Source organism: Melopsittacus undulatus, chromosome 6, assembly GCF_012275295.1.
Source record: "Melopsittacus undulatus isolate bMelUnd1 chromosome 6, bMelUnd1.mat.Z, whole genome shotgun sequence".
NCBI lineage: Eukaryota > Metazoa > Chordata > Aves > Psittaciformes > Psittaculidae > Melopsittacus > Melopsittacus undulatus.
Window position 1 is genome coordinate 80,794,014 of NC_047532.1, and position 25,985 is coordinate 80,819,998.

The window sequence follows — 25,985 nt, forward strand, 5'->3', positions numbered from 1 at the left end:
AAGGGTGAGATAGCTCTGCTTTTCTGTGCTGTTCCCACAGCCATGCAACAGAGAATTTGCTCATAGCAATGCCAGAAGCTTTGGACTGAGGATCTGCAATGTTACAGAGCCAACAGTGTTCAGAATTTCAGGGAAGGTTCTGAGTGTCAAATGCCTGATTCTGGTGAGAAAGACCCTGTCTGCTTCAGCTCGAAGAAAGAAGGAAAACAGGCTTAAAATCAAAGGATCCTCTGTGGTGCTTCCAGAAGTCCAACTGCAGTTTATTACTGAATTAGAATTTATAAGAAACAAGTAGCAAATTGTGCAACCTGTAGGTTTATGCCCAATTAGATGTGAAACAAATTTCAGGGGAGAAAAGGCTATTTTACCAAAATACCCCCAAACTTCAAACAATAGCATCGCCAAAGAACAAACACCAATATATATATCTGTATAACAGATGCAAAAAGGGAATGGGAATGTTTTATAACTTAGGCTTTTAAACAGTAAATAAGTGTCTTACCTTCTCAGTTAGAGGTGCCTTGATTTTGCATACTGCATAATACTGAAGCATAAAAATAATTTTTTAGAAGTAATTACTTTTCCCTTTTTCAAAGGAACATAAACCCTCAAGAATATGATAAAACATCACAGTCGGTTTCAAATACTTTGCATCTTAATATGGTTGAAGTTAAGGCAGTAAGTAATTTCTGAGTTTTTCCCTTGAGCTGCGTAGTTCTTTTCATATGTAATTATTCTCTGAGTGCATTAGATAATGCTATGGTTCCCACAGCTGTATACACATCTATAAATCATTAATGAGGCAGTTAACTGAAACAAAACTATAAAAGATTTGCATTACCCGGCAGAACCCAGCCTTAATTGACTTCCAGTTATTTACAATTAATTTTTCCATTTGGAATAATGATTGCAAGCAACTTACAGGTTTTTATTGCTCAGGAATTAGATGCTGACTATTCATCAAAAGTTTTTACAGCAAGACCCTGTCAGTGGACAGTAATGAGCTTGAGGTAATCTTATTTTTACACACTCATATGCCCATACACCCCCCCATTGGCAGAGGAGACAGGTGGGAGGGGGCACGTGTAGTGAAATGGGGCCAGGAGTCAGTGGTAACTTTTCTCTTTATCACACACCTGAGTTTAACAACAATTAATTTCTTTTATAGTATCTAGCTGAAAGGCAACACAGTGAATTAAACTGGCTACAGTTATGGGTAGAATAAACTGTGTGCATGAAGAGTGAGTAAATATTTACTTCTCTCTATCTTACAAGACTGCAAGATAGAAACCAGAATAAATGATGCAAAGGCTGTCAATTAAATATTAATCCATTACACTATTTAAAAAATTACTTTTATAGAAATACAGAGTGCAAAGTAAATCCTCATTAACTTGTGTTTGAGTGAGGCACAGAACTCCAGGCTGTGTGTCAGTCTGGACATGCACAACTAAAAGATCTGCTCTCTCTGCCATATAAGCATAACTCTCATTGACATTAACAGGCCGAGTATGTGTTCATCAGGCAGGGATGGCATGTTCAAATTCCTAATAAAACTTAAGACAAAAATAACCAGAGCCCATTTGCAGCAGCTGATGTTATCTTCATTATCTTTCCATCTTCCAATTTTCAAAATTCCTAAGCAGACAGATCCCAGCAAGTGACTAAATCACTAAATCTAAATTACAGCTATAAAATTAGTAAAATCTTATGTATTGGGGTGCACTGAACCACTACCACTGAAAATCAATCCTTCCGTGAGACTGAGCAAATGATACCTTTAATTATTTCCTCTTGCTGTCATTAATGAATGCAGGATACATCAAATAAACAGTTATGTTTCTTTCTCTCCCCCTCAGATACAGCTGTCATGCTATTTTTGTCTTGTTTCAGAATAAATCATTTTGTTGTCCTTTGACTTCCATTTAAGGCTGTCTCTGTCTCCGAGCGAGGAACTGGAAGTAAAACCAGTGTTGTGAACAGAGAAAGGGCATCTGCAATGAGCATTAGGAGCTTTGATTTCTTTGTAAGTTGTGTAGCCCAAAAGATATACCCTGGTAAACATGGGAGAGTTTAATTCAGAGTGATGGCAAAGCTAATGGCTACTTCCTTCACCTTATCAATAGGTGCCAGTGAGAAGCTACTATAATTGGTCTAGAAAATATGGGCCCATGACAATCAAACACTCGTAACCTTGAAAATCTTGCAATCTAGTGCTGAAGTAATTTTTTCCCAGGTTATGTTCCGCTGGATTGTGCTACAATGTGCAATGTAAAGTAACGTGACAAGACTAGACATGGGTCATTCAGTCTGTCAGTAATTCAGAGCCTGGCAAATTGGTCCTCTCTCTTCACCAGTCCATGAACTTCACAGATATTTAACTTATTCATGCTACACTAGCCACCACATTATTTTAGCTGGAAAAGCTACTGTGATGTGTGAAATCTGAGAGGCTTTTCTGTTTGAAATGGGGCTGGTACCAGATGAGCAAACAGTATTGTTATTTTCATTAAGATATCACATCCTGTCAACACGTAACATTGGCAGTTGCATTTCAAGTAATTGCGTGCTGGACAAATTGTATAGCATGAATTTGACTATCTTTTTACTGTGTTCGTGATCCTTCTTATTTGGCCTGATTTCCTGGGGTGGGGGGGAAGGAAGGGGCATAGGGTGTTTAATTCCTTCTGTAAGCTCAGAGCTCCGATAACTCTTTATGCAAAGGTGATATTGCTGACATTGATTTTTAGTTCCCCCCCCCGAGTGAAACTATTTTAATAATGCTAAACCTGCGAAGTCCAGCACATTACTGGAAGCATTAAACTGATCAATCCCTTCTTTCTTATATGGATTGTGAACAGAGTCCGTTACTGCCCGTCTTCAAAACAGTGGAAAAGAAAGACCACGGCTTTGGAGGGTTTGCTTTGAAGAAGCCAAAATAATTTCAGTGAAAATGGAACTTTCATTTGGTGAAAATTTCTGTTTATTTGAAAAACTGTTAACTATCAAAAATACACAATTGACTTACCAGCTCTGTTCTGCATCAGGAGTCTCAGTGCTGCAGTGTTTCTCATCACAACACCAGACGTCTGTGACTCCTTGCAGTATTATGAGCATGGCCTGGTTTTGATTTGGTTTCAGAGTCAGTGCCAGTGAATCAGGTCTGTGAGTTCAACACAACTGCTTCTTTGCTTTTCTCTTTCCCTCCCTTCTCCCCCTCCCCTTTTTTTATCCAAGCTGGTATGAGCTGAACATCACACATATTAACAAATAAAGAATCACAATCAGGGTGTGAGGAATTCATTTTTCCTTTGGAATGGAATCTCAATATTAAACTACCAGGAAAAAGCCACGAAAGGAATCAGTGTTTTTTCCACTGCTTTGCACATTGTAGAGTCATTTCAACATTGTAATATAGGTGTCAAATACTAATAAATCAGCTGCCAAATGCTATCAAATACTCACTTTGCGCAGGTGTAAATGAGCACATAAAATGCAAATCCGACACCAGAGATCTCCAAGAACCGTTTCTGTCTTCACCAGTTTTATGGAACTATTTCAAAGAAAGAAAAAAGATCCAATAGGGATTTTATTCCTTGTTACTCAAGTTACCAGCTTCTTCTGTGCCTTCTGACTTTTTGGGATGTGGTTGCCCTCTACCCCCTCACCCTCCCGCTTGACACCAAGGGAGAGAATGCAACAATTTCTATGGAATTGCTTTGAACTGGTCTACTAAGAAAAATATTGTTTCCAAATAACGTTACGAATGATAAGTCATTTCTCCTGCTAAAACATCTCTGTAAGTGCCCCAGCGTCATCAACTGATGGCAGCACAGCTCTGGGAATAAACATATTTTCTGCTAATGGCAAAAATCATCAGGGGAAACGTGAACCAGGTATTTCTTCCTGATCCAGAATGAAACATACAATTAAAGTTAAATGCCAAATCCTAGTGGCACTGGGGCAAATTAAAGTAGATTTTTCATGCCTGTTTAGTCTGTCTTCTCTTTTTAGCTAATTCATCTTGTTTCATTTAATACCAAGGGTTTTTCCTTTCTGTTTGGCCACTTTGGTGGAAGGGGGAACAATTTGTTTTAGGCATGTGGCCTTTTGGTAATAAGATGAAAGCTTCAGGCAAGGCCCAGATCCCAAAACAAGAACTATGCAGGCCCTTCATGAGTGTATTCAACACTCCAAATACAGGGTCAGTGTACTGTGACCCTAACCACTTCTTTGCGTCTCCAGCAGCACAGCCCCTGGCACCGTCCAAAGGCGTCTGTAGCGTGGTGCCACACATACATGCACGTGTTGTTGTGACACTCGACCACTCAATGCATGATGCTTATGTAAGGCACTGTGAAAGCACTCTTAATCCCATTGATAGAAGATGTATTGCATTGGGGTGTTTGTTGTGAAGGAACTGTGATACAAACTTTGTTATGACAAAATCATGTTTTTGCCTAACAATTCAAAATGATTTTCTATCTGTTGTCTTATTTCAGACTCGCTGGTGAAAAATAAGTACATCTGCCTCACTGTTGGCTGACGGCAGCACAGTGATTAATTAGCGATGGGCCAATTCTGTATCATTGAATATGGACTTGCCACTTCCCTGGCTGTTTCATCTCCTGCACCCCTTTGACCAGCCAAAATGTGTTCCAGCATACTGGGCACTTGCTGTGTTACCAAGAGCAGCAGGTACGTAGGGCCTAACCTGCCTGAGATTGCTGGTTTTAAAGATAATGACCTTATTAAACACAGAGGCTGTCCCAACCATGTTGGCACAGAGCTAGGTTCTCTTAGAGGTAACATCTGCAGTTAGTTGGACAGATACACTACCCACAGAATTCACATCAAGAAGCGAGGGCAGCTTTGAGAGAGCACAAAGGTGAGCAATTACAGCAAAACCTTCTCACTGAATCGGCTCATTTAAATTGATTTCTTTGATATACAAATGTAAAACTGTAGTAATTCGTAACAGCTCTAAATGCATCATTATAAAAATGCCTTTTCCTCCTCTTCCATTCCAGCCTCCAATCATGAAAGACACCCTTATTTGTAGACAGAACTAAAGTAAAAATTAATAGTGATTTTACAAGTGCCTAAACATTTGTAGTGTGTATAAGAAATGATGGTTGCCTGGCTTTAAAAAACCCCTCTGTAAATCCCTTTCCCTCTCCATTGCTCCTCACCCCAGCAAGGCACAGCAGTGCAGGCAGGATGCAGTGGGAAAGCAGGGAGGCTTTCTACCAGTATTACTGCCAGAGGTAACAGATCCTCAGCCCAGGGCCAGCGAGGCTGGGAATTATCATGTCTGTAGCTTAGGGCCAAGTCCATGCACATGTGCACACACACATGGGCGCAGGAGCCCTTGTGGAGCTCAGCTGAGGCCATGAAGGCAATTTGTAATAATTCAAGTTAGCCCACATTGTGTTATGTTACCAAAAATACCCTGTAAATAAATACATTAATGGGCCACTTACTTGTAGCTAGCAATTACTTAAAGCTGTCTTCAGCTTTTAATGCACAGCCTTGCATTTCCAAAGGAGAGTGTTCTTGCTGTGTATTACTATAGATCCAGATTTTAAATTGAGATTGGTCACTATTGATTCTGTTAGTTTATTATGATAGTGGTCTCCATTACACAAGATTCATAAAATTGCTGAAATATCCTCCATTAACTCACCTGCATTTAGCCAAGATCACCTTGTGTTCAGCTAACACCAGCTTCACTAATACCATTTCAGCACCAATTCACAAACAAGGAGATGCTTTGTAGGAAACCGGATCTGTCCCCGAGGCAGCTGCAGAGGTGCTGTGGGTGCTGCATCCCGGCCTCAGCAGCACACCCCAGCTTCCAAACACGTCTCCACCTGAGTGTCATGCAGCCTGTGAACTGCTTTGGAATGGGTTTGCAGCATCCCTCTGCTCCACCACTTCTAGGAGGTGCTGAGGGCACAGTCACAGCCTAAGTCCTGCTCTTCTCAGGCTTCTTTATCTGAAAGAAAACCAACCCCAAAACCAAAAACTCGGAGGTGATGCCCCTCTGGGGCTACCAGCTCACCAATGCCTGTGTCTGGGTGCTGGACCACCAGGCAGGAATGAGATCATGGGGTTACACAGCTTTCTGAAAGCAACGCACACTGCCCTGTGCTGGACATGGAAACATGGAGGAGATTGGTTACTTTCCAGCTCCTTATAGCTTACTTTTACCTATGAAAGACAATTAATTCTTCCTTTAGTCTTGTCTTCTCTGAGTGAACAATCCCTTCTTTTTCATCTTTGAATAACAAGACGAGGAGAGACCTAGAAAATATGGCCTGAAAGCAATTTCCTTGTTTTCTTACCCTTTGTGCTCAATTGCAGTGCCTGAAACTAGACAAAGTCTACACTGAGGCTTTTTACACTGTACAGAGATAAAAATCCCATGTCCTGCCAGCCCTAACCCCCACCTGACTGCGCGCTGGGTGGGCAGGGGATGTGCTCTGAGCCAGAGCTCTGCAATTTGTGACTGCTGCTCAGTCTGTGCCCCTGGGCTGGACACTCACCAGCCAGAAACAGCTATGGGAAAGTTTTGGGTCATGGTAACTCACCACCAGGTCCCTATGCAGAATGGCATCATTTGGAAAAGCTTTAAAATTATAGGAATGAATATCAGAAAATGAAATAATAATAAAAACCCAACCCTAAAATCCACATTTTTACATGAACTGTTCACTTGCAATTGGCCAAACTTGTTGCTTGTTCTGGCTGGAATACGTTTCTCCATCAGGAAGTGTTAGTTACAAGTGCACTCAGCGTGAGCTGACACACAAAACCCACAGTGTCTTGGTTTGTCAATATTCATCAGGAGCTCCCTAGTAAGGACTCAGCAGCAGATTCAGCCTCTGAAGTTTATCAGTTTCCTAAATCTCATTTGCCAGGACTTTGACATTTCAAACTATTCTGGGAAGGGCAAATTAGAAATCAATGAAGTGCTCATCAACACAGTATCAGTGCAGCCTTAGGAAATGCAGATCAGCCACTGAGGGAAAAAAATGCTAAAATAGCCTTTATGGAAACTAAAGAAAAAGACAAAACTGCAACAGAGTGAACTCTTTAGTTACTGTGAGTCTTTCAGAGTGCACAGCCCTGGGTAACTCACCAAAGAGCTCTCCTCAAAATCTGAATTCACAGGAGCAGTAGCAGAGTTGGGTCCATCAGAAATGCTGTGGTATCCCAAGGAGAGTTTCAAGTCTTCTTTAAAAATAAGATTTAGGAATATAATATATATATGTTCTATATCTATTGTATATAATATGGTCCAACCTTCATTTCAGAGCATCTGGATGGAATAGCAACTAAAATTCATAAATAGCCTAAGGTAGAATTTAAGTTCCGATGCTGCAGTGCTTCACACGCAGGAGGACTCACACACCTGAAGCTGTTTCTTTGTATCATTCCATTTTTGATTGTTCGATCAATGGCAGTGTGACTAACATAGTTATCAGAATGCTTACCATAAAAATTATATGGAATAAAGCATGTTTGTATATTGGAAGACTGTTCTGATAATGAATTTGATCACCTGTTAAACTGAGGCCAACATGTTTTCTGAAACTGAAAGCTAAAACATTTAAGAATGAAAAATCAGATGATTCCATTCTGCTGTATTACACAGAATAGCTTAAAGCTACTTTAATGTCTGCAAAAGTCCATTAACCAGAAGAAAAATCTAGTGATAAAAATAACTTACTTTTGAATGCTGTACATACAGATAGTAGTATATATCATCATAGGAAATACATTTCCCATAGATCTATTCAAAGAAGGGTTTTCTTGTTTAAGTGACAGTTATTTAATTCAGGAGGTGTGTGTACCCATAATGCATATGTGAGCCAGAGTTGGGAGGTAAATAAGCACTGTGCCGCTGACCCCTGAATGGCAGCAGGAAGGGAACAGGCGATCACTGAATTATACTTGAGTCATGGACTGTGAGAAAGGGAACGTTTCAGCTGCAAAGTTCAGAATTTGGAACATAAAATAATTAGGAAAATGTTTAATACCAACCCACCCACTTTATTCATCTCTTCAAGTATCTTTTAACAGTGCAAAATCCTGGTTTGCAGGAGTACAGCAACTATGGGAATTCACAGTAAAAAAAAATCTTAAAAGATTTCCAAAGTCAAACAAAAAAATTTTTAATACTGTATTTTTAGCAAGAACATTTTTAACAAAGAATGTGTACTTTAACTTAATATGGTACAACAGAGAAACCATACTTAAAAGTTTCCATTATCTAACACTCTACTGCATATTCATTTTTCCATCTTAAAAGACCAAAAGCCAAGCTGAACTGAGCATAAAAAAAAGCATCAATTATAATCCTCATATTACGTCAGCTGTTAGGGTTTAGCTCACACTTTTGAATTGGTCATCTAATGAAAGGACAATTTTTACATCATTCTTTTAAAAAATGTACACACATTTCTTTTTAAAACGTAATATATATCGAGTATCTGCTTCAGTAAACAAAGCTTAATTTATAAACACAATCGAAACAGCTCCATGTTGAACAGTTTCAGTGATAAACTGGACTTGTATGATGTACAGCCAGTGAGGACCTTTGTGGCTTAAAATCATTGTGCCATTGCTATACAGTAATAGCTACCTCCTTAGAGAAAAAAAAAAGTTCTTTTTTTGGGGGGGAAGGGGATAATTCCTGTATGTGCTTAAAAATACTAAAACTCCTTTCTAGCTCCGGGGACCTAAAAATGATCTGTTGCAACAGGCTTGGTTTGGTATGGTAAGCTTGTAAAAAGTCTCAGTATTTCTAACACGGCAGTTTTTGATGCAGCAACAGTAAATTGCTTGAAATTGTCCTTCAAGTTTCATGCTACAAATTCTGTTCTTCACACAGTACTGAAGGCATCAAAGGTTGCGAAGGGACGTTTTTCATCAACTATATAGTCTTCAAATAGTGGTCATTACACATTTTTCAACAATAGGTGTTTCCTTCAGTACATAATAGTAGGTTTGATGTATGTTCTGTTTTCTGGAGGGGGAAGAAAAAGAAGAATAAAGGTCAATTACAAAGTGATGCTTTTATAATTAAGTGAAGCTCAGGTGGGTTCCTCATTTGTTTGTGGGCTTTTATTCCCTGAAGCCAAATTATCAGATCTGCAAGTGGTAGAAAGCAGCCACCACAGAAAGAGAGGCAGCGGCTGAGAAGAGCCCGGCCGAGCCCTTGGGAGGTGAGTGTCAGCAGAGAAAGGAGCGGGGCAGTCCTCCTGACCAGGGGATGTAGGCTGGAACACTCAGCTGGGCTGAACACCCACCAGCTTTGTTTCTAATAGTGCTTGCCTGGCAGCATCTGTGGAGGTGATGCTGTAAATACTTCGAGTTGGATTTTTTCCCTTTATGACACTTGCTTTTTAATGGAATACTCATTTTCCTCCCTTTTCTTCAGGAGGCAGCCAGTGTTGTACTACATGCCTCTGTAAGAGACTGAGTAGCATGGCATCAGCTTTACAACATGACATTAGCATATGCACAAAACCTTCTAGGAAACAGTGTGTTAAACCAAAATTGAATTGCATTAAAAAATGTAATAGAAGTAAATCAATATCTTTCTTTTCCTGGAAAACTGTTCTTTCATTCAGAAACCATCACATTCCTTTTAATATTAGTTTTCTTTATTTAGGAAATCAGTAGAAAACCACTTATTTCCTTCATAAAGATATTTCTAGTTATAGTACCTATCAACTGTGATTTTTCACATTAAGCAACCTTAAGCCCAGAAAAGAAATACATATTGAAATGCCTACAGAAACTACAGCTAACAAAAAAAATCCATATTCTTGTTCATTATACAATGAATCATGAATCCACCCAGATAAACCCACAAGTACTGATCTTGAAGATGATAGCAAAATGATAATACTGAGAAGCATTTTGTATAATGTTGACATCTCTCCCATTACTGTTTTACATATGCCAATACTGAACACTCGTAAGGAAAGAACAAGTATTGACCTGCTAACTGACACTGATCCTTGGAGCAATCTCAAAGTTTGCCACATTTCAATTTCAAAATGCATTTCAGCTATAATATGAGTGATTTATCATTTAGCAGTAGCTGTCAAAGTAACCTCCTAGATAAAACAAAAACATCTGGAACCATAAACAGAGGAGAGCAGTAGCTGAATTTTAATCCAAATCTGACATGTTCACTTCATTAGGAACAGGAAACAGCTAATTAGTAATTGAATGTTTCATGGTTTTAAGGAGGCTCAGACTTTCCAAACAGAGATGATTTAATATGTATTTTGGATGTAAACAACAGTAAAGATCGGAAGAGCCAGGGCCATAACATCTCCAGAGGAACAGTTGGGAGCATGGGAACCTCCGAAGGAGGGACTAAAATTAGTTTCAGGCCTTTGGCTAATTAAAATTATTACCTTAAACTTAACTTAGAGGGGTCAATATTAAAGCCTGGGGAGGGGGTAAAGCAGAAATGCAAATACTGAGCACTGTAGAGTAATTTTTCTTCCTTTTGCTTACTGGGAATTTGCACAGGACTTCTTCCCATCGCAGGCTGTAGGTGATCCAGCCCATATTAAAGCTCTAATTCTGACAGAATCTGCAGGTCAGCATGGCTGCCCTCAGAAGTACATGTCTCTGTAGTGACATTCTGCCACAGTGTGTGTCTCGTGAGCAGCAGCCCTGCGGGCACTCTGTACAGGTTTACCCAGAGCGTTACATGTCCTGGGCACCAGATGCCTGCTCCCCAGATGTACGAAGGCATCTCTGGCCTGGCCACCTGCGCTGGTGGGATCCCATTAGTCAGTGTAATACCAGTGGAAGTCAGCAAAAATTAGGCACTTGATGCTATCCAAATGGGCACTGGGCGTCAGCTGCATCTTCTGATACATGTTTGACACTTGGTATTTGTACAGACAGGGGCAGTTAAGGCACAGACCGCACATGAGTGCACTCTGCAAAGAGGAGGGGAGGAATCCGGATGTGTATTCAAGGAAACAGCTGATCTACAAAAAATGAGTTCACTACTGTTTAGTCATGTATAGGAACATTTAATTATTGATATTTTTATTGTATTTAAAAAGCTATTTTTCAAACTAAGCTGAGAGTTGGTCATCGAAGGTGCTGCAGGCTCATGGACTATTTTAAACTTTGGAACAAGTTTCAGTGTTTCCTTCCTATTCCCTTTATTTCCCAAGGGAAGTTCAATGAAGTATCTGGAATACCTGGAAGAGAGAAAGTAAATGCCAAAGCTCAAGCAGAGTGCTACCATGAAGGAGGTATTACTGATCACTAAACAGAAAGCGCACAGTTAAATATTCCCTTTCTTATACAGCTCTCAATTATTCTCCAGAAATTAAAATACTTTTTTGTTGCTGTGCAATAAACTGAACTCCGTGGCATTAACAATGTCATACAGCAACCACCTCTGAGGAGTTAGCATGTTAGGAGCATCTGTGCTACCACTTATTTACACACAGAAAAGACAATGCCATGTTGTCAAATCTTTCCTGACGAATATTCACCGTCTCCTCAGTGTGGCTGACTGCAAGCTACATACCATTTTATAGCGTTTTACTGTATTATATAGCAAAAATCTGAATAAATCTGTGTGCAATAAATGTATTCTTTTATTAGGTTTATCCCTTAATCAAATATTCATTTATGTGGGCTTCATTCTAATAAAAAACGAAATTATACAAAGGTGAGCAAAAGCGTAGATTTACAGTAGTTTAAAGCATAATTTCATTCTCTAGGGGTAATATTGACAATATAAAAACTGTATAAATGATATTCCCCAACACTAAATATGCTTATGAGCCCCCTGTGCATGTTATACTGCTTTACAGCCTACAGTGAAATGCATGACTGGCTTAATAAGCAAGACATTTAGAAAGGATTGTTTTTTCCCTTCACAACGTACAAGACAAGTAAAGAAGTAAAGATCTCAGTTTCTCAGTGAGCCAAAGCCTTTGTTAGTAATTGTAATTTTCCCTCAGGATGGTGTTGTCTTTCCTGAGCTGTTTGTCCAGGGACCAGCATCCATCTCCTGCACACTCTTTTAGCAACAATATCATTGCTCTTCTCTGTCTTTCAAGGTTTAATGTGTGTATAAAGGACAAATCCAAAAGTAAGAAATATAATCTGCATATTTATTCACTTTTTCTTTCTTTTTCAGCCTCTCCAGCACCCCTGAACTTCCTGACTCCTTTGTGAGGCTCTGTCTTTAACACCTTTCCGTCACTAACTGAGCTGTATTTCCACAGAACTACTTTAAACCAGAATCAGCCCGCAGCAGCACTGTGCCTGGTAACACTGCTGTGCAAATCCCTCCAGCATGGGGAGCACCGTGGCACAGCCGGCAGCTGCCATCAACCAACACGGCTATGGCTGGTGACTGTGCAGGTAACTTGGGAGGGGAAAGCCACTGGAGAAAGGAAATTTGGGATCTGTTACATAGTGAGGAAACAAAGATAAATGTTTTATCAGTAAATTATTCATGCAATTCAAAAAATGAACCCCAGCACTGTGTGCTGCAGAGAATATGGGCAGCAGAGATGAAATAAAATGAACCTTTGCCCATTCAGAGGAAGGAGCTGGGGGAGCTGCTAACACAGCAGTTCGGTGGAGCTCAGGTGGCTGTTTCTGCAGGCTCAAGAGCACCAGACCTGCACTCTCGGAGGCTTCGCGCAGCTCCTACTTGAGGGGTTGAGTCACAAAGTCTCACATGACACCATAGGTGTCCTGGGCAGAAGCTGATCTCTGCCCTTTCTAGGCAGCACTACAGTTAGATCAGAGCCATGTCAAGCTCAGGATGCAGCAGCACATGGAAAATCAATGCCATAACAATAAATGTGACTTATAAAGCTGGGGCTAGTTAGTCTGAACCTGTCTCTTATTTTGCAGAAAGAAAAATCAGAAAGTAGTTCCCTTCATCCCTCAAAACCCCTTTTTCCCTCCACCTCTTGATGGGGACTGCTGACTGGTCTGGAAGGAGGCTGCACCCAGGCCCCTCTGTGGGGTTAAGGACCACAGCGATTCTGACAAACACAGCTAAGGATACCTTCACTTGCATGAAAAAAAGACCTGGCTTGCAGTGGTTCCTGTGGTTTTGGGCTTGTCACTCAGCAGAATGGCAACAGTGAGTAGAACTGACTTCTTTGCTATTAGTTGTGCAGCAAAACTTTTCCATTATCTGTTTTTCAAACTAAGCAGTGAAAGATTAAAAACCACCACCCTATGAGCAGGGCAGTTTCCTTTAGTCTCAGAAGCCTGTGAACAGTGACTGCTGCTTCTGTACTAACAAAGTTTGGTTTGCTGTCATTTAGTCCATCGCTCCTTCCTATTGCCTCCCTTCCACCTCTGTAGTCCCTGATGCCTAGAGCTGGCTGAGCTGCCACCCCCTCCTCTCACAGCAGGCAGGGCTATGGCACTGGGCCCCTCAGAGTAGCACACTGTGTCTCAGGGTTCTTCCCTTCTTTTCTTGTGTTTAGGACTACTTGAGTCGCTTCTGTCAAATATTTCCACATCTGTGTTAACAAACCTAAAAACTTGTGCAGAAATGAGGATTTCTAATAAGGAACAACAGCCAAGGACAAGAATATGCTCACTGAATACAAAGTATGCAGATGCTGGATTGCCACTGTCAGTGTGAATAGACAGGGTGCTAACAGAGTGGTTCCTGCTTAGGAAATACTCAGGCCTACTGACTCTGAATTACTGAATAAATGATTTAGCCCTTTGTAAGAATAGAAAGGTAAGGACTTTCACACTCGGTGGTCTCCTGAAGAAACCTTTACTCACCTTTTGTTTCCAGCAAATTACAAAATCTCAGCTTCCTCCCTCACATGTGTGTGTATGGGCTTACAGAGAGAGTCAGAAAAACACTGTGTGCCAAAAGCAGAACTAACACTGTGACCAACATCAGCGATATTCTTGTTTTTAAAGCATAGTGTTTAAATGTTTCACATTTGCATCACCAGCAGGTGAGCCATGCAGTCAGTGCAGATATCTCATGACGAGTTGTAGAGGACCCTTTTCGTGGTGAGCAGCTACACATGGATACACAGTCTGGCACACAAACTTCAAAGGAGCTTTTCTAGAAATACTGCAGTATAACACAGTACAGAAACTAGTAGAGATTTTGTAATTCAGAGCAGGATGGGAGGAAGAAGGCCTAAAATCCAAGCAAAAAAGCAAAGAATTTACTTGCTTTCAAAGAAAATTCCTCGACTAGTTAGTTTAATCTCAAGAGTTTCTATCTAATCACAGTGTTCTGGTCTTTTCTTATGTAAAATTCTAAGTGCCTGAACACTTTTTTCAGTGAAAGCAAGACCAAGACAATAGCAATTGTAATTTCCAAGCTTGTTGAATTTGTCTCTTACAATTCTAGAGTACTCCGAAATTCAGTAGTGTGGTTGGTTTCAGCGGATTGCAGCATTTGGAGGTATCATTTGATACAGTAACAAAGTTGTTAAACCTCTTAAAAAACACTACCCTTCTCTCTTCTGTCTGCCTTTCCCCTTTCTACCACAGGCTGTATTTGAAAACTGACAGGTTATACCATAATACTGAAAAAGTATAGCCCAGTTTTCTAAATAATAAAACCCCAAATACGTTCCAAACTGCAGCAGTCCTTCACCTTTGGCAAACAGAGGAAAATAACGAGTTATTCACGGTTACTGAGAGCTTTTGTGCTAAATCTCGGCCAGGTTATTTCACAAACAAAAGCAGCAGCAGCCACCCTGGGTCCCCCTCCTGTTGCACGTTCAGGGAGCCACGTTTCCTTTGAACTGCATTTTCACCCCCGGAAGGTCAGTCTGCTTGTGCTGCTGCCTCCTCCTTGGAATCTGGAGTCTGAGTTTTTGTAAATCATCACCATCAAGTATTATGGTAACAACTATTTTTTAGGAATTTAAGCTAACATTGCTTTGCTGATTGTTCCAATATCCCCTAACAATGAAATATAGTAATACAAAAGTTAACTAAGGTATAAACATGCAAAAGGAGAAGTCTCCCTGCGATCATAAAATGATGTTATTTTCTGTTCAGCAGTTCATGTTACTGCTGTTCATGCTAATTAATTAAAGGAGCTGTTGCTGTAATGTGCAAACAGGGAATCTGAGAAACTGAGAGGGCTTTTAGGTCTCGGAGTGAAGTTAAGTCAATCTGGGCGCGGGCAATCAAATGTAATGAAATCACTTGTCAGTGCTAAGCTTGCAAAAACTGTGAAGTTTGACTAGGGAGTAAAAGGATTATAATTAGATTTCCAATAGGATAATAACTAAATGGCAGAAAGCAGTAAAGAGAAAATATTACTTTGTTAGCTAATGGTGCTGCTGTTCAGTTTTAGTTTTTATCAGCACACTTGTAGTTGTGCTAATTTAATTTGCTTTTATCAGCAAAAATGCACTACTCGAATGGTACTTGAATGTCATTTGCAAAAATCATTGATCTGAAGGTGCACTTAATGACACCCAGTATGTTTATTTTATGTGAAACAGAGATTGGCTGATAAAATGGTTGATGCACTACTTGCTGGCCCACAAGTGAGTGATGGAGGTAGCACCAGGAGGGTATTGGTGTGCGTGCATCACCCTCCTGCACCACTCAGCTATGCAGGGGGCTCTATAACCACAGCAACTATTAATTTCCTATTTTGTCAGCTAAAAGCTTTTATCAGCTCAAGCTCTGGTGGACTAAAAAATCAGGTATACAGAGGATGCAGGAACTGTAAAGTGCAGAAAGTTTTTGTCTCGTCTACACAGAACTTCTGTTCAATTAATATACAAAGCAGAGAGAAAATGAGTCAACTAAATGGAAGAGATTTATAATGCAGATCAGAATCCTAGTACATGAACAGCTTGTGTTAATAAAATCATTTTAAGAAATGAGCATAAAATATGATATGACTTAATCACTGTGAAAGGTGGTTGTGCAGCATTTTTGTAATTTTCCTTTAAACCATCTTAAGGAGATACTGGCAGTGAAACTAATTGAATTTCAAAGGAAAGGCACTGTGTGAATGATAGATTTCTGTCCAGCAGAGCTATTGACGACAGAAAAAGAAAGGTCTGCATTGATGCTAAAGCTTTTTTTCTGTGCAACAGAGAGAGATTTTGGAAGCTTGGAAAGAGCTTTGTATGAGGGACATGTGTTTTGACCCTTCCTCCTCTCAGGGCCCAAAAAACAAAGGCAGCAAATGAAGGAGGCAAGGAGGGAGTGTGCTCAAATTGTTAACAACAGTAGTGCAACAGTAGCAGTCAAGTACAAAAACTGTAATCAAAGGAAAAGATTAAGAAGATACTACAGTATGAGCACAAATAATGAAAGGGATTGTGCTACAGGACAGAAACACTTTGAAATCTAAACAAGCTCTATGGAAAGCTCTTCACAAGCCTTTTTATCAGCTGAGAGTGCTCTGCGGAAAACAGGCTAAACTCATCACATGTTTGCATGTGAACAAGATCACCATAGCAAAACTCTCACTGAAGTCAGCATACACTGACTTCATCATGGTGGTGAAGCCAAGAGGTGCTTTGCCACTGAAGAGCACAGGGCAGGTTTACAGCTCCTACAGCACAAATCACATTCTGCTTTCATAGCAGGCACCAGGCCCAGAGATACTGAGCTCAGTGGAAAGCCACTTCTCACTTTATTCAGGCTTTTAATCTGGACAAGAACTACATAATCCAAAGCCTGTTAAAACTAAAGAATGATGTAGCTGGGACCAGACTGAAAAAAACACAAACCAACCCAAACCTGAAATAAAAGTCATAAAATCACAAGGTTTTCTGCTCTATCAACAGACTACAGAAATGTAAGAAAGTTCTCTTAATTCATTCTAGTCAGTAAATGGTTGTCAGAAGCAGCTATGCATCACTTTCCACAGTTTTTTACAATCATTTTTGATGGGAAAACCCTTTCAGCCAACTGTAACTTATTTCCCTCAATTGAAAATTGAAATTAACTTTCTTTTGTTTTTTACTAGATTCTGTCTAGAGGCACTTTTGATTCTTAGGACCTTTTCGGAAGAGCACGGAGCACTCCTCCCAGCAGGTATCATAAACAGATAGAAATGCTACAAATATTTTGCTTGTTAAATTTAAATACATGGGTTTTAGTGCTTATCCAATATTTTGACTATTTCTGGCAGTAACACTTTTCCAATTGCAATATTTAGAGCACAGCTCTAATCATATGTGTACACATATATACACACATATGTTGTATGTATATATATGCACTACAATAAAGCTGTGATTCTCCTTCTTTGAAATACATAGCATATGAACCTAAAATCACAAAAAGAGACAGCAGTAAAAATATTTGAAAGCTTTCCCGTATAGATGACAGATGGATGACAGATGCATAGCAGAGGTATGCAAAGTCGAGCCTTTAACAGTTGAGAAATGCTGTTAAGTTAGGTTTGTATCTCTAACTGCATTGCAGTCCTCCCCACACTTACGGGGACTGTCTCTAGTTCCTTTGACACACGTCATTTCTGCACATTCCCATTACCTGGGGGGTAAGAAGGGCTCTGGGAACCAGCAGCTACACTGAAATGGGCAGCAGTTTCCAGGCTGCTGGAACAGCTGGTGCAGAACTGAATGGTGTGTCATGAATACAGCATGGAATTGAAGGGAGAAGGTTGGTTTTATATAAAACCAACACTATGAAACTGTGTTTTTGCCCAAGTCAGAGAATTTCTCTGTTCAAATTACTCACACCATATTTTATTAGAGGTGACTATGGATTTTCTGCCTGTTTCAAACAGCCTTCCAATGGCAATGGAAATAACCCTGAAGATCTCTGTATCTCCCTCTCCTAAGTGATGATCACGCAGCTCCCACACTTCACAAGCCTACAGCCAGAATGCACTTACTGTTCCTTGGGAAGCACTCAGACAATACAAACTGTATTTACAGTCACTTAACAGCAAGGGAAATGGAGCACTGTGTAACTGCTCCTAACATGAAGATGACTTTCCTTTTCCTCCTACAGTTTATGCAGTTTTTGAAAACATCTATGATCTTCATAGGTTGGTAAGGATCTGAGGTAAAATATTTAAAAATGATAAATCACACGTAAAACCACTTTTGAACTGAGTGCATGTATCTGATAGCTGAATCTGGCTTTCCAGCATCTCTGTTTAAACAAAGTTACTTTCTGATCTTGATCTTCCTAAGTTTATATCTTCCTAATATTTTCTGTGCTGAAAAGGAAGACAAAATTAAGTTGTGTAATCTACATTTATCCTAAAGCAGGAAAATGGAGACAAAAACTGTTCTGCATTTTGTTACATTTTTAATTTGGCTCGTGGTAAACAAGTAAGTGATGAGATGTGGTACATACTGCACCTTGCATCGCTGCACTGTCATGTTGGGTTCCGTTGTGTTCTATTTCCATATCTGGGATTCCAGCATCTGAAAGACATGACACTGAAGATTAATGCATTCCCCTTTGCCCTCCTCTCATGCATCTTTAGAAAAATATTTATAGCAAACTAGGGTGATCTCCAAGTTACACGGTCTTGCATAAAACATTTGGTCTTCATAGAATTTTCAGTAGTAAATCGTTTCCAAACTGTGCACACATTACTGGTCTCACAGTGAATTATTTTTAACGTGCTTCACATTTGTCTGATGATCAGATAATAACCAACACATGATCTTAATATGTCTGTAAAATTTGCTTGGAGAATGAGGGCATCCGACAGATGAAAAATAAAAGTCAAAATTAAACTGGGATGACATTAAACTACATTGACTCTCCTAGCCATGTACCTGCAATGTACAGGTTTAAAGAGTATAGCCAGGGCCAGTCAACACGTTTGTGTGTGCTCATGTGCATATCACTTTGTACAGAACAAGGACTGTGCACACTGCATTTAAAAGAATCACCTCAGGATGCTGTAAGCAAGTGTTATCATCCAAAACAAAACTACGTATGTGATACTATGTGAAGTATTTCCAGATTTCTGAGAAAAGCTTTCCAAAATGGATTGTGCCTTTTTCTCCAAGTTGAGAAAGAGTCTCATGATGATACACACTTTTGAACTATTTAAATTCATACTGGTAATACCTCTATATGCACAATCTTCCAGGCTGGGGGTGGGGGCTCAAACACCCTAGGGTGCTATGGTAACAGATGCCATTATCCACCTTGTGCCAGCGAGGATTAGCATGAAGGGTACGTGACTTGAATCCACGACACCTCAAATCCTGGAGAAACTTCTGCTTCCCATATCATACAGCCCTTAGAATTACAGCAACAAAAATCCCACACCTGAAAGGGAGCTGCCTGTACAGTTCTGAAGTTTTTCTGTGTAGAAGCCTGTTCTGGACTTCCTGCAGTAGAGAATAACTGTACTGTTGCTTTCTCAGATCCCTTCAGCTGGAATGTTAATATTCATCACAAAGATGACACTTTGCTGGTCACCCTACAGCCTCACTGAACTCCATGCCAAAGCAGGGCAACCCTTTAAGAGCATAGTCCATGCACAGAAGAGCAATATGAGTTTATAACTTAGTAATATGTAATGTGTAAATGAAATATATGTGATGTATGCACAAACAGCCCTACAAATACATATGACCAAATAAATAATATTTTCATGTGTATAATTTTTATAAAATTGACCACTATTACATAGGTCTTTCCTTATTCAGGTTCCTGTTTGTTTTGAAGGGAAGCTCAGGGCACTGATCTCTTAATCCAAAAAGGTTCTTTCTTTTCAAACGTTTTAGAGTACATGTTGTATATACGAAAGATTACAAAGTCATCTGTAACTAGTAACAGCATCTGTTAAATGAGACAGACTGTCAGAGTTAAATTAAAAATATTCAGAATAGCCCTTCACATTTTGTTGTCATAAAATTGTACCTGCAATTAAATTGTGGATTAAGATGCTAATGAGCTACCTGATTTGCATGTGCAATCAGATTAGCATGTAAATATCAGCTTCTTGCAGGCACTAACATATATATGACTACCTGAGTGTGCCTGCAAATCAAACCACTAGCAGCCAGGCCCACAATAGCAGATGTAAAGATCTGTTAATCACATTGCTGGCATGTTGGTACCCCTTAATTTGTGGCTTCCAGAGCTGCTGAGTACTCCTAACTGTCATACGAGCAGCAGGTGCTTACCAGCAATGGCAGAGTTTGGGTGAATGACCTTAGAGAACATCAGGATTTTAGGTTTGCTTTTTTCTGACATTCATCTCGTGGTGCTGGCTGTGTCTATGGAATGCAACCCGGGCACTTTCCTGATCTAGGGGAGGCAGTGGAAAAGGTTTCAGCTGGCTCTATCCATCCATCCATCTTCCCTTGGGTCAGTGTCCCTGACCATGGTGCAACAGCAAATTGTACATCCATGCTGGAATCACCACTGCTTCCCCTCTGTACATCAGAAAAGCCAGCCAGTTCCTGGTTATAGTGATATGCTGGACTATAAAACCCAGCAGATGAGAATGCCTCTGAAAGCTGCTGCTCTTGTACTTAAAGAGTTTATATCTCTTAGGTGCTCTAGATAAATCACAATTTGCAGTCCACTGTGGAGTGTTGGGATGGCAGTTCATGTAGACAGGCTGGCTGTAACTTTAAAAAACAGTTTGGGGAGCCCTCACAACTGAGAACTCAAGACCAGTTAAACTCATTATTTTTACTCAGCTGTTCAGGCAGATTTTGCAGTCTGCTTACGCTACCATGGCTCAGTTACTGGCAGTGCCCACAGCAGGCAGCACAAAGTTAACGTAGACTACACCAGATACAAACTGAACATAACCCTGATTCATGAGCCTCTGCAGAGGCTTCCACATAGGGATGCACAGCCTAAACCTTAGCTACAGAACCTGAAATTAGCTAAAACTCAACTATGTTCATATTAAATATTCAAACCAAAGCTCTAAACTTTGACCAGAACCATCTTAAGCAGGAGAGGCAATTCCTCCCACTACCCAAAACATAATGACTGTTTAGGAGATGAACTGATTTGGTTTTGTTTCACAAGAGTATTTGGGAAGTATTCAAAACCTAGTCAGCTCTGAAAGCTGATACATATTTAACAAACTTAATAGGTCCTGAGGCTGAGCAAAGTTCAGCCAAATGGCTTTTAAAATGAAGCTCAGCAGTTCTAAAAATGAATCTGCTGGGAGAGAAGAGTTCAGAGAACCTTATAGGAACCAAATTTCACATTGTCTTAGCTGGCACTGTAACAGATTTCTCTGGTAATGTATTCAGCATTTCTTGTCAGGTCTGTGTAAACTGCTCTGTCTGTTTCTCTAGTTACAGACTTACTTATTTTTTTAATTCATGACCCAGAGCACATGGCCTGAAATAGATTTTTCATTATTTCAGGAAAACGATTGTAGATTTTTATTCTAGAATTTGCTTTGTGCATCATTGTATTTCTTTTTTTTCTTTCTTTTCAATTAAACATCATTCTAAGCTAACTGTGAAAGGCCAACTAAGACATTACCATTTAACATCCTGAGACCGTCACCTGATGTGGCCTGTTTAAGTGCCTGTTCCACTTGTTCTCTTCTCTTTGATTCAAATTCCAAGGCTTCCTGCAATTTTCTCTTTGCCTTTTTTTCTTTCTTCAAGCGTTTCTGAATTGTTGCTGAAATGTAAATATATTGTGAGAATGGCTGTTAAAGCACAATTAACACATAATGGACACTGTAAATGAGTTTATGTTCAAGGCCCCAGTTCTAGCTTGAGCAAACCCTAAAATTTAGCATAAATCTGATATTAAAAACAACCAAACCAAACCAACAAATACCAACCAACCAAAAACAAAACCCCCAACCAATATCCTGTAGTGAAACAACCTGAAGGGGCTTCAGGTCTGCTTAAAAATCTTAAATCTTATTGTCACTTTGGAACAGCCTCACGGATTTCAGTCTCCGGACCAGAACCTCAGCATCTTGGAGCCAGGCTGGCAGTTCATGTTCGATTTCACCAATTTGGACTCAATTCCAAGTACAGTTCTGCAGTTTGGTTGAGCAGATCATTGGCTTAAACAGATTTCCAGGAACAGCAATGTACCCTCAAAATTAAATAAAATCTCTCACCCTTCCTTCTAACCTTTTGCTTTAATGTTGAGATTTATAATGCACCCTCATCCTCCAGCAGTTTTATCCAGAAAGATAATCCAAGCACACTGGTTATACCATCACTGATCACTATAGAGGAAGTCTTCTGAATGTTCATAGATGTAGTTTTAACTAAACTTCTTTTGTTTTCTAATATTAAATGGAAATTAAATGTTACTTCTGCAGGCAAGCTGTCTGTATGCAGCACTGGAGAATCTGAAATGTCAGTACCAATAGGGCACAGAGAGAAATCTCATGGAATTAGGGCATTTTTTTGGTGAAAATGGAGGAGGAGTTGTGTTGATTTTGAAGCAAAATAACTGAAATGCCAAGAACCACTGCCCAAGATGGAAGTCAGGTGTAAGGCTATTGCGAAGCTGTGGGTACATAACTCAGATTAAAGATCAAATGTGTAGAGAAGGTGTATGCACTGAGTAACATACGTACTTAAGCACTTCACTATTACTAGGAGGAAAAAAGATGGAAAGCCAAAGGAGAGGCACAAAAAAGCATTGGGTTTTTGTTCCCAATGTTGAAAATCTCAGAGAGAAATTAAGAGGGAACTTCCCAGGTAGACAGCAGACTGAAAACAAGCCTGTGACACTGGTAAGTAAATGAAGTGTTATTATCTTCATCAGCAATTTCTCATTTTAAATAAAGCACTCCATAAACCCCTGAATAGTAGTTGGCTGTTTGGACTTAACATAGGTGCCAATGAAATAACTCCTGTAAAACAGTACACCACAATGCACATTACAGTCATATCTTCTCTCTTTTACATATGAAAAGCAGAAACAGTATCTTGACAAAACTCAGACACAGGCCGTTGGTTCACCTATGTAAGAACTAGCAGAAAACAGAAGTATTCCTGACTAATCTCAGTTTTAAATCCAACTAAAGTTAAAACTATAACTAGAGAATCATATAGTATTAATTGTAACCAGGCGATCAATATCTTCCTCGTGAACTGCTGACATTGGCTATTGTATTGCCTCAGCTATATAAATTTGAGTGATAAAATGTACCTTTTAGGCCTTTACCTTTTCAAACCCTGAATCTTAATCCTGTATTTAACCTTATTTCTCACTAGCAACAGGTCATCACTACTTGGGCCAGAACTGCATCTCAGATATATACCTCTGCCAACCACAACCTTTCCTGTACTCTTTTCCTGTCCTTTTATCCCTATTAAACTATCTTTAATGGGCTCTCACACTTGGGTTTGGTTTTTTTTCACCAGTGCTGCAAGAACATTATCCTCTGTCTCTTCGTTGTATGACCTCTCTTTCCTGGTTTAAACTGCTTGGTGGGATCTCCACAGGCCCATCCCCACACTTCTGCTGGGGGTATCCTGCAGCCAGGAAATACTCTGCTCCTGGATACAGCTTTTGTTTCAGGAAACCTGCAATCACCTGATGCACCTGATTGGTATGAGGAAGATTAGCTGGACCAGGGGCTGATGCCCATGTACCTTCTCAGAACCATCTGGAGAACAATGTTAGCAAGGGGTCAAAGACAACTCCCATAGCACACCCCAGCTGATATAAATGTGCTACCTTCCCACAACCCATCTCAGATCATGCAGAGGGTTGGAGAATGCCTCTGCAGTGTGCTGCTTTGGTTCACATGGGTAGTCAAATCCTCACAGCTGTATTTAATCCCATGGATTTATTATGGAATCAAACAAATGGAGAAATGATGGCACTAGAAAAGACAACTAAAACTAACAGACCAGCAAGAATCTAAGCTTAAATAAAAATGGTCTTTTAAAACTACCACCCATTTGAGTCAAGTTTGCTAGTGCACACACTGTGGCAAACACTGCTCACAAGTACTGCTAAAATGAAAGTTGAATTTATACAAGCAGTATTTTGCAACCCCTTTTATTTATATGCTTCTCCTGTATATTAGATATCTGTGAATTTCAAATCACAAAACATAATTTAAAAATTAACTTAAACATCTGTAAAAAATCTGGGGAAATCCACAGTATTTACATAAATTTTGGTGACTTTTGTGATTTTTTTAAATTCATTGGAATTCTTATTGACTTGTACAAATCCTTCTGGATTTGTGAATGCTCCAGTCAGGGGGGAGAGGGAGGGAAGGTGGAGAAAAAGTCAAAAAGAAGGGATAGCATTACATGGGAAATCTCTGGGAGACTTAATAAATGATGAATTTCAAAATGTGATCTGTACAACATAACAAAAACTGAGCATCTCACATGTAGCCTATCTTTGATTTTCTACAGTAATACAGAAGTGCATGTGGTGATGTCCTGAAAGACAAACAGTGCTGAGGATATTGATTATTGGTGAAATTGTCTTTTGAGGCAGAAGCCAACAGAGTCTGTGAATAGCTTACGGTTTTTGTTGATTTAAATGTGACTCAGGAGGTGCACTACAGGGAGGTGAGTTTTGTTTAACGGAATACAGCAGTCTCATCCACACTCAGTTGGGGTGATGCAACATTTCTGTACACCCATTTCCAATTTAGCAACTTTAGTAATACTTACAGACCCTTCACAAATTGACTCAGAAGTGCCCTTCTTTGGGGCCTCTTACCAAGCCCTGGCACAGCAGAGAGCTCTGCTCTCCATGCCTAATTCCAATTCAAGCCACATAGGAAGATAGTACTGGCACCTACATTTCTGGTCTTACCTAGTTCTGTCTTTCTGATTTCACGGGTGTAATCTAGAAGTAGCTTTTAGCACATAAAGAACTCTCCCTCTCTTTCAGATGCACATTTGAATTTTAAAAAGAACACTCTCTTTGTTGCAATATCACAGCGAAAAATTCAGATTTACCAATTTAATTGCCTGTTATTATCAAAAGCTTCTAAACAGTCATGGTTTTGTTTTAGAAGTCCCCATAGGGAGAGTGCTATTGTACCACACTTTCCTAATGGCAAAAGGAAGTATCTAGGGCTACTTGCTTCAGATCTTGCACTTACATAGACAATTTCTTGCAGTTCTATTTTGTTGCACTGAAGGTGTCCATAGGACAAACTAGCTGACTAGCAGCTAAACTGCAGAAATGGGGGCTAGGTAAGTAGTAAGGTAATGAAAAAAAATCACCTACATACCCAAATTGCAGACATAACTCTTTCTCACATTAAGACTGATTTTCAGTGCTTGGAGGATAATAGCAGAAAACAAAAGAAATTAAAGCTGTCAAATGAAGAAATCAGACTGGGAATACACAGGCAGAGGGGTAATAATGCATCTGAAAGCCATGAAGCCGAATCAGCTTTCCTGAACAGAACCTGCCAAAACTCTCTGTGGCCAGTTGCCCTCCAGGAAACAATCCTTCAGCCACTATTCCGTCTGCTTACAGAAAAGTGTGCTTCATTCTGGTTTTATTAAATTTAAATCTTTCATTAGCAGTGCTAGTCCACTGCTGCATTACACTGAAGTATGAATGTCAGTTAACTCCAAGTCCTCATAGCTCCAGCTGGAAATGCCAAAGGGTTATACATTTAATAGATATCTAAACTCAATTTTTCATTCACTCACCTCTGCTTTGCAGCTCAGCTGTGAGTTGCCTTTCCAAGCTCTCTCTTAGTTCTCTCTCTCTACAAAGCTCCATCTTTAACTCTTTCTTTTCCTGCTGTATCTGCTTTTCCTGGACTCTTGCATTGTCCACAGCCACTTTCAGTAGGCCCTAAAACACACACACATGTAAGACCTGAAAATACCATTTTGTTTCAGCACTGACAACATTCGTCCATTTGTTTCTTATACATTCTCTAGGAAAACAGAAAAATTAAATGCAGAAACCTGCAGATCCAGAAACCAACTGGGCATTTGAAGTAGCTAAATATTAAAAATGAGCAATTTTGTGGTGTGAATCATTCAGTATAGCTT

At 39.8% G+C, this 25,985-nt stretch overlaps 1 protein-coding gene across 2 annotated transcripts in view; it reads right to left on the reverse strand.

Moving 5' to 3' along the window:
* Positions 1 to 8,155: 8,155 nt before the first annotated feature.
* The window catches only part of DACH2 (dachshund family transcription factor 2), a 283,111-nt gene continuing 265,281 nt past the window's right edge, over positions 8,156 to 25,985 (reverse strand). The window contains exons 9-12 of one of the 2 annotated variants that reach the window (XM_005148278.3): positions 25,635 to 25,782; positions 21,502 to 21,645; positions 18,381 to 18,446; positions 8,156 to 9,034 (exon numbers count right to left, since the gene is read on the reverse strand). In XM_005148278.3, coding sequence (XP_005148335.2) covers positions 8,997 to 9,034; positions 18,381 to 18,446; positions 21,502 to 21,645; positions 25,635 to 25,782 — 396 coding nt within the window. In that variant the 3' untranslated portion in view covers positions 8,156 to 8,996. The remainder of the gene's footprint in view (positions 9,035 to 18,380; positions 18,447 to 21,501; positions 21,646 to 25,634; positions 25,783 to 25,985) is intronic. The other variant, XM_034064027.1, reaches the window with a different exon arrangement.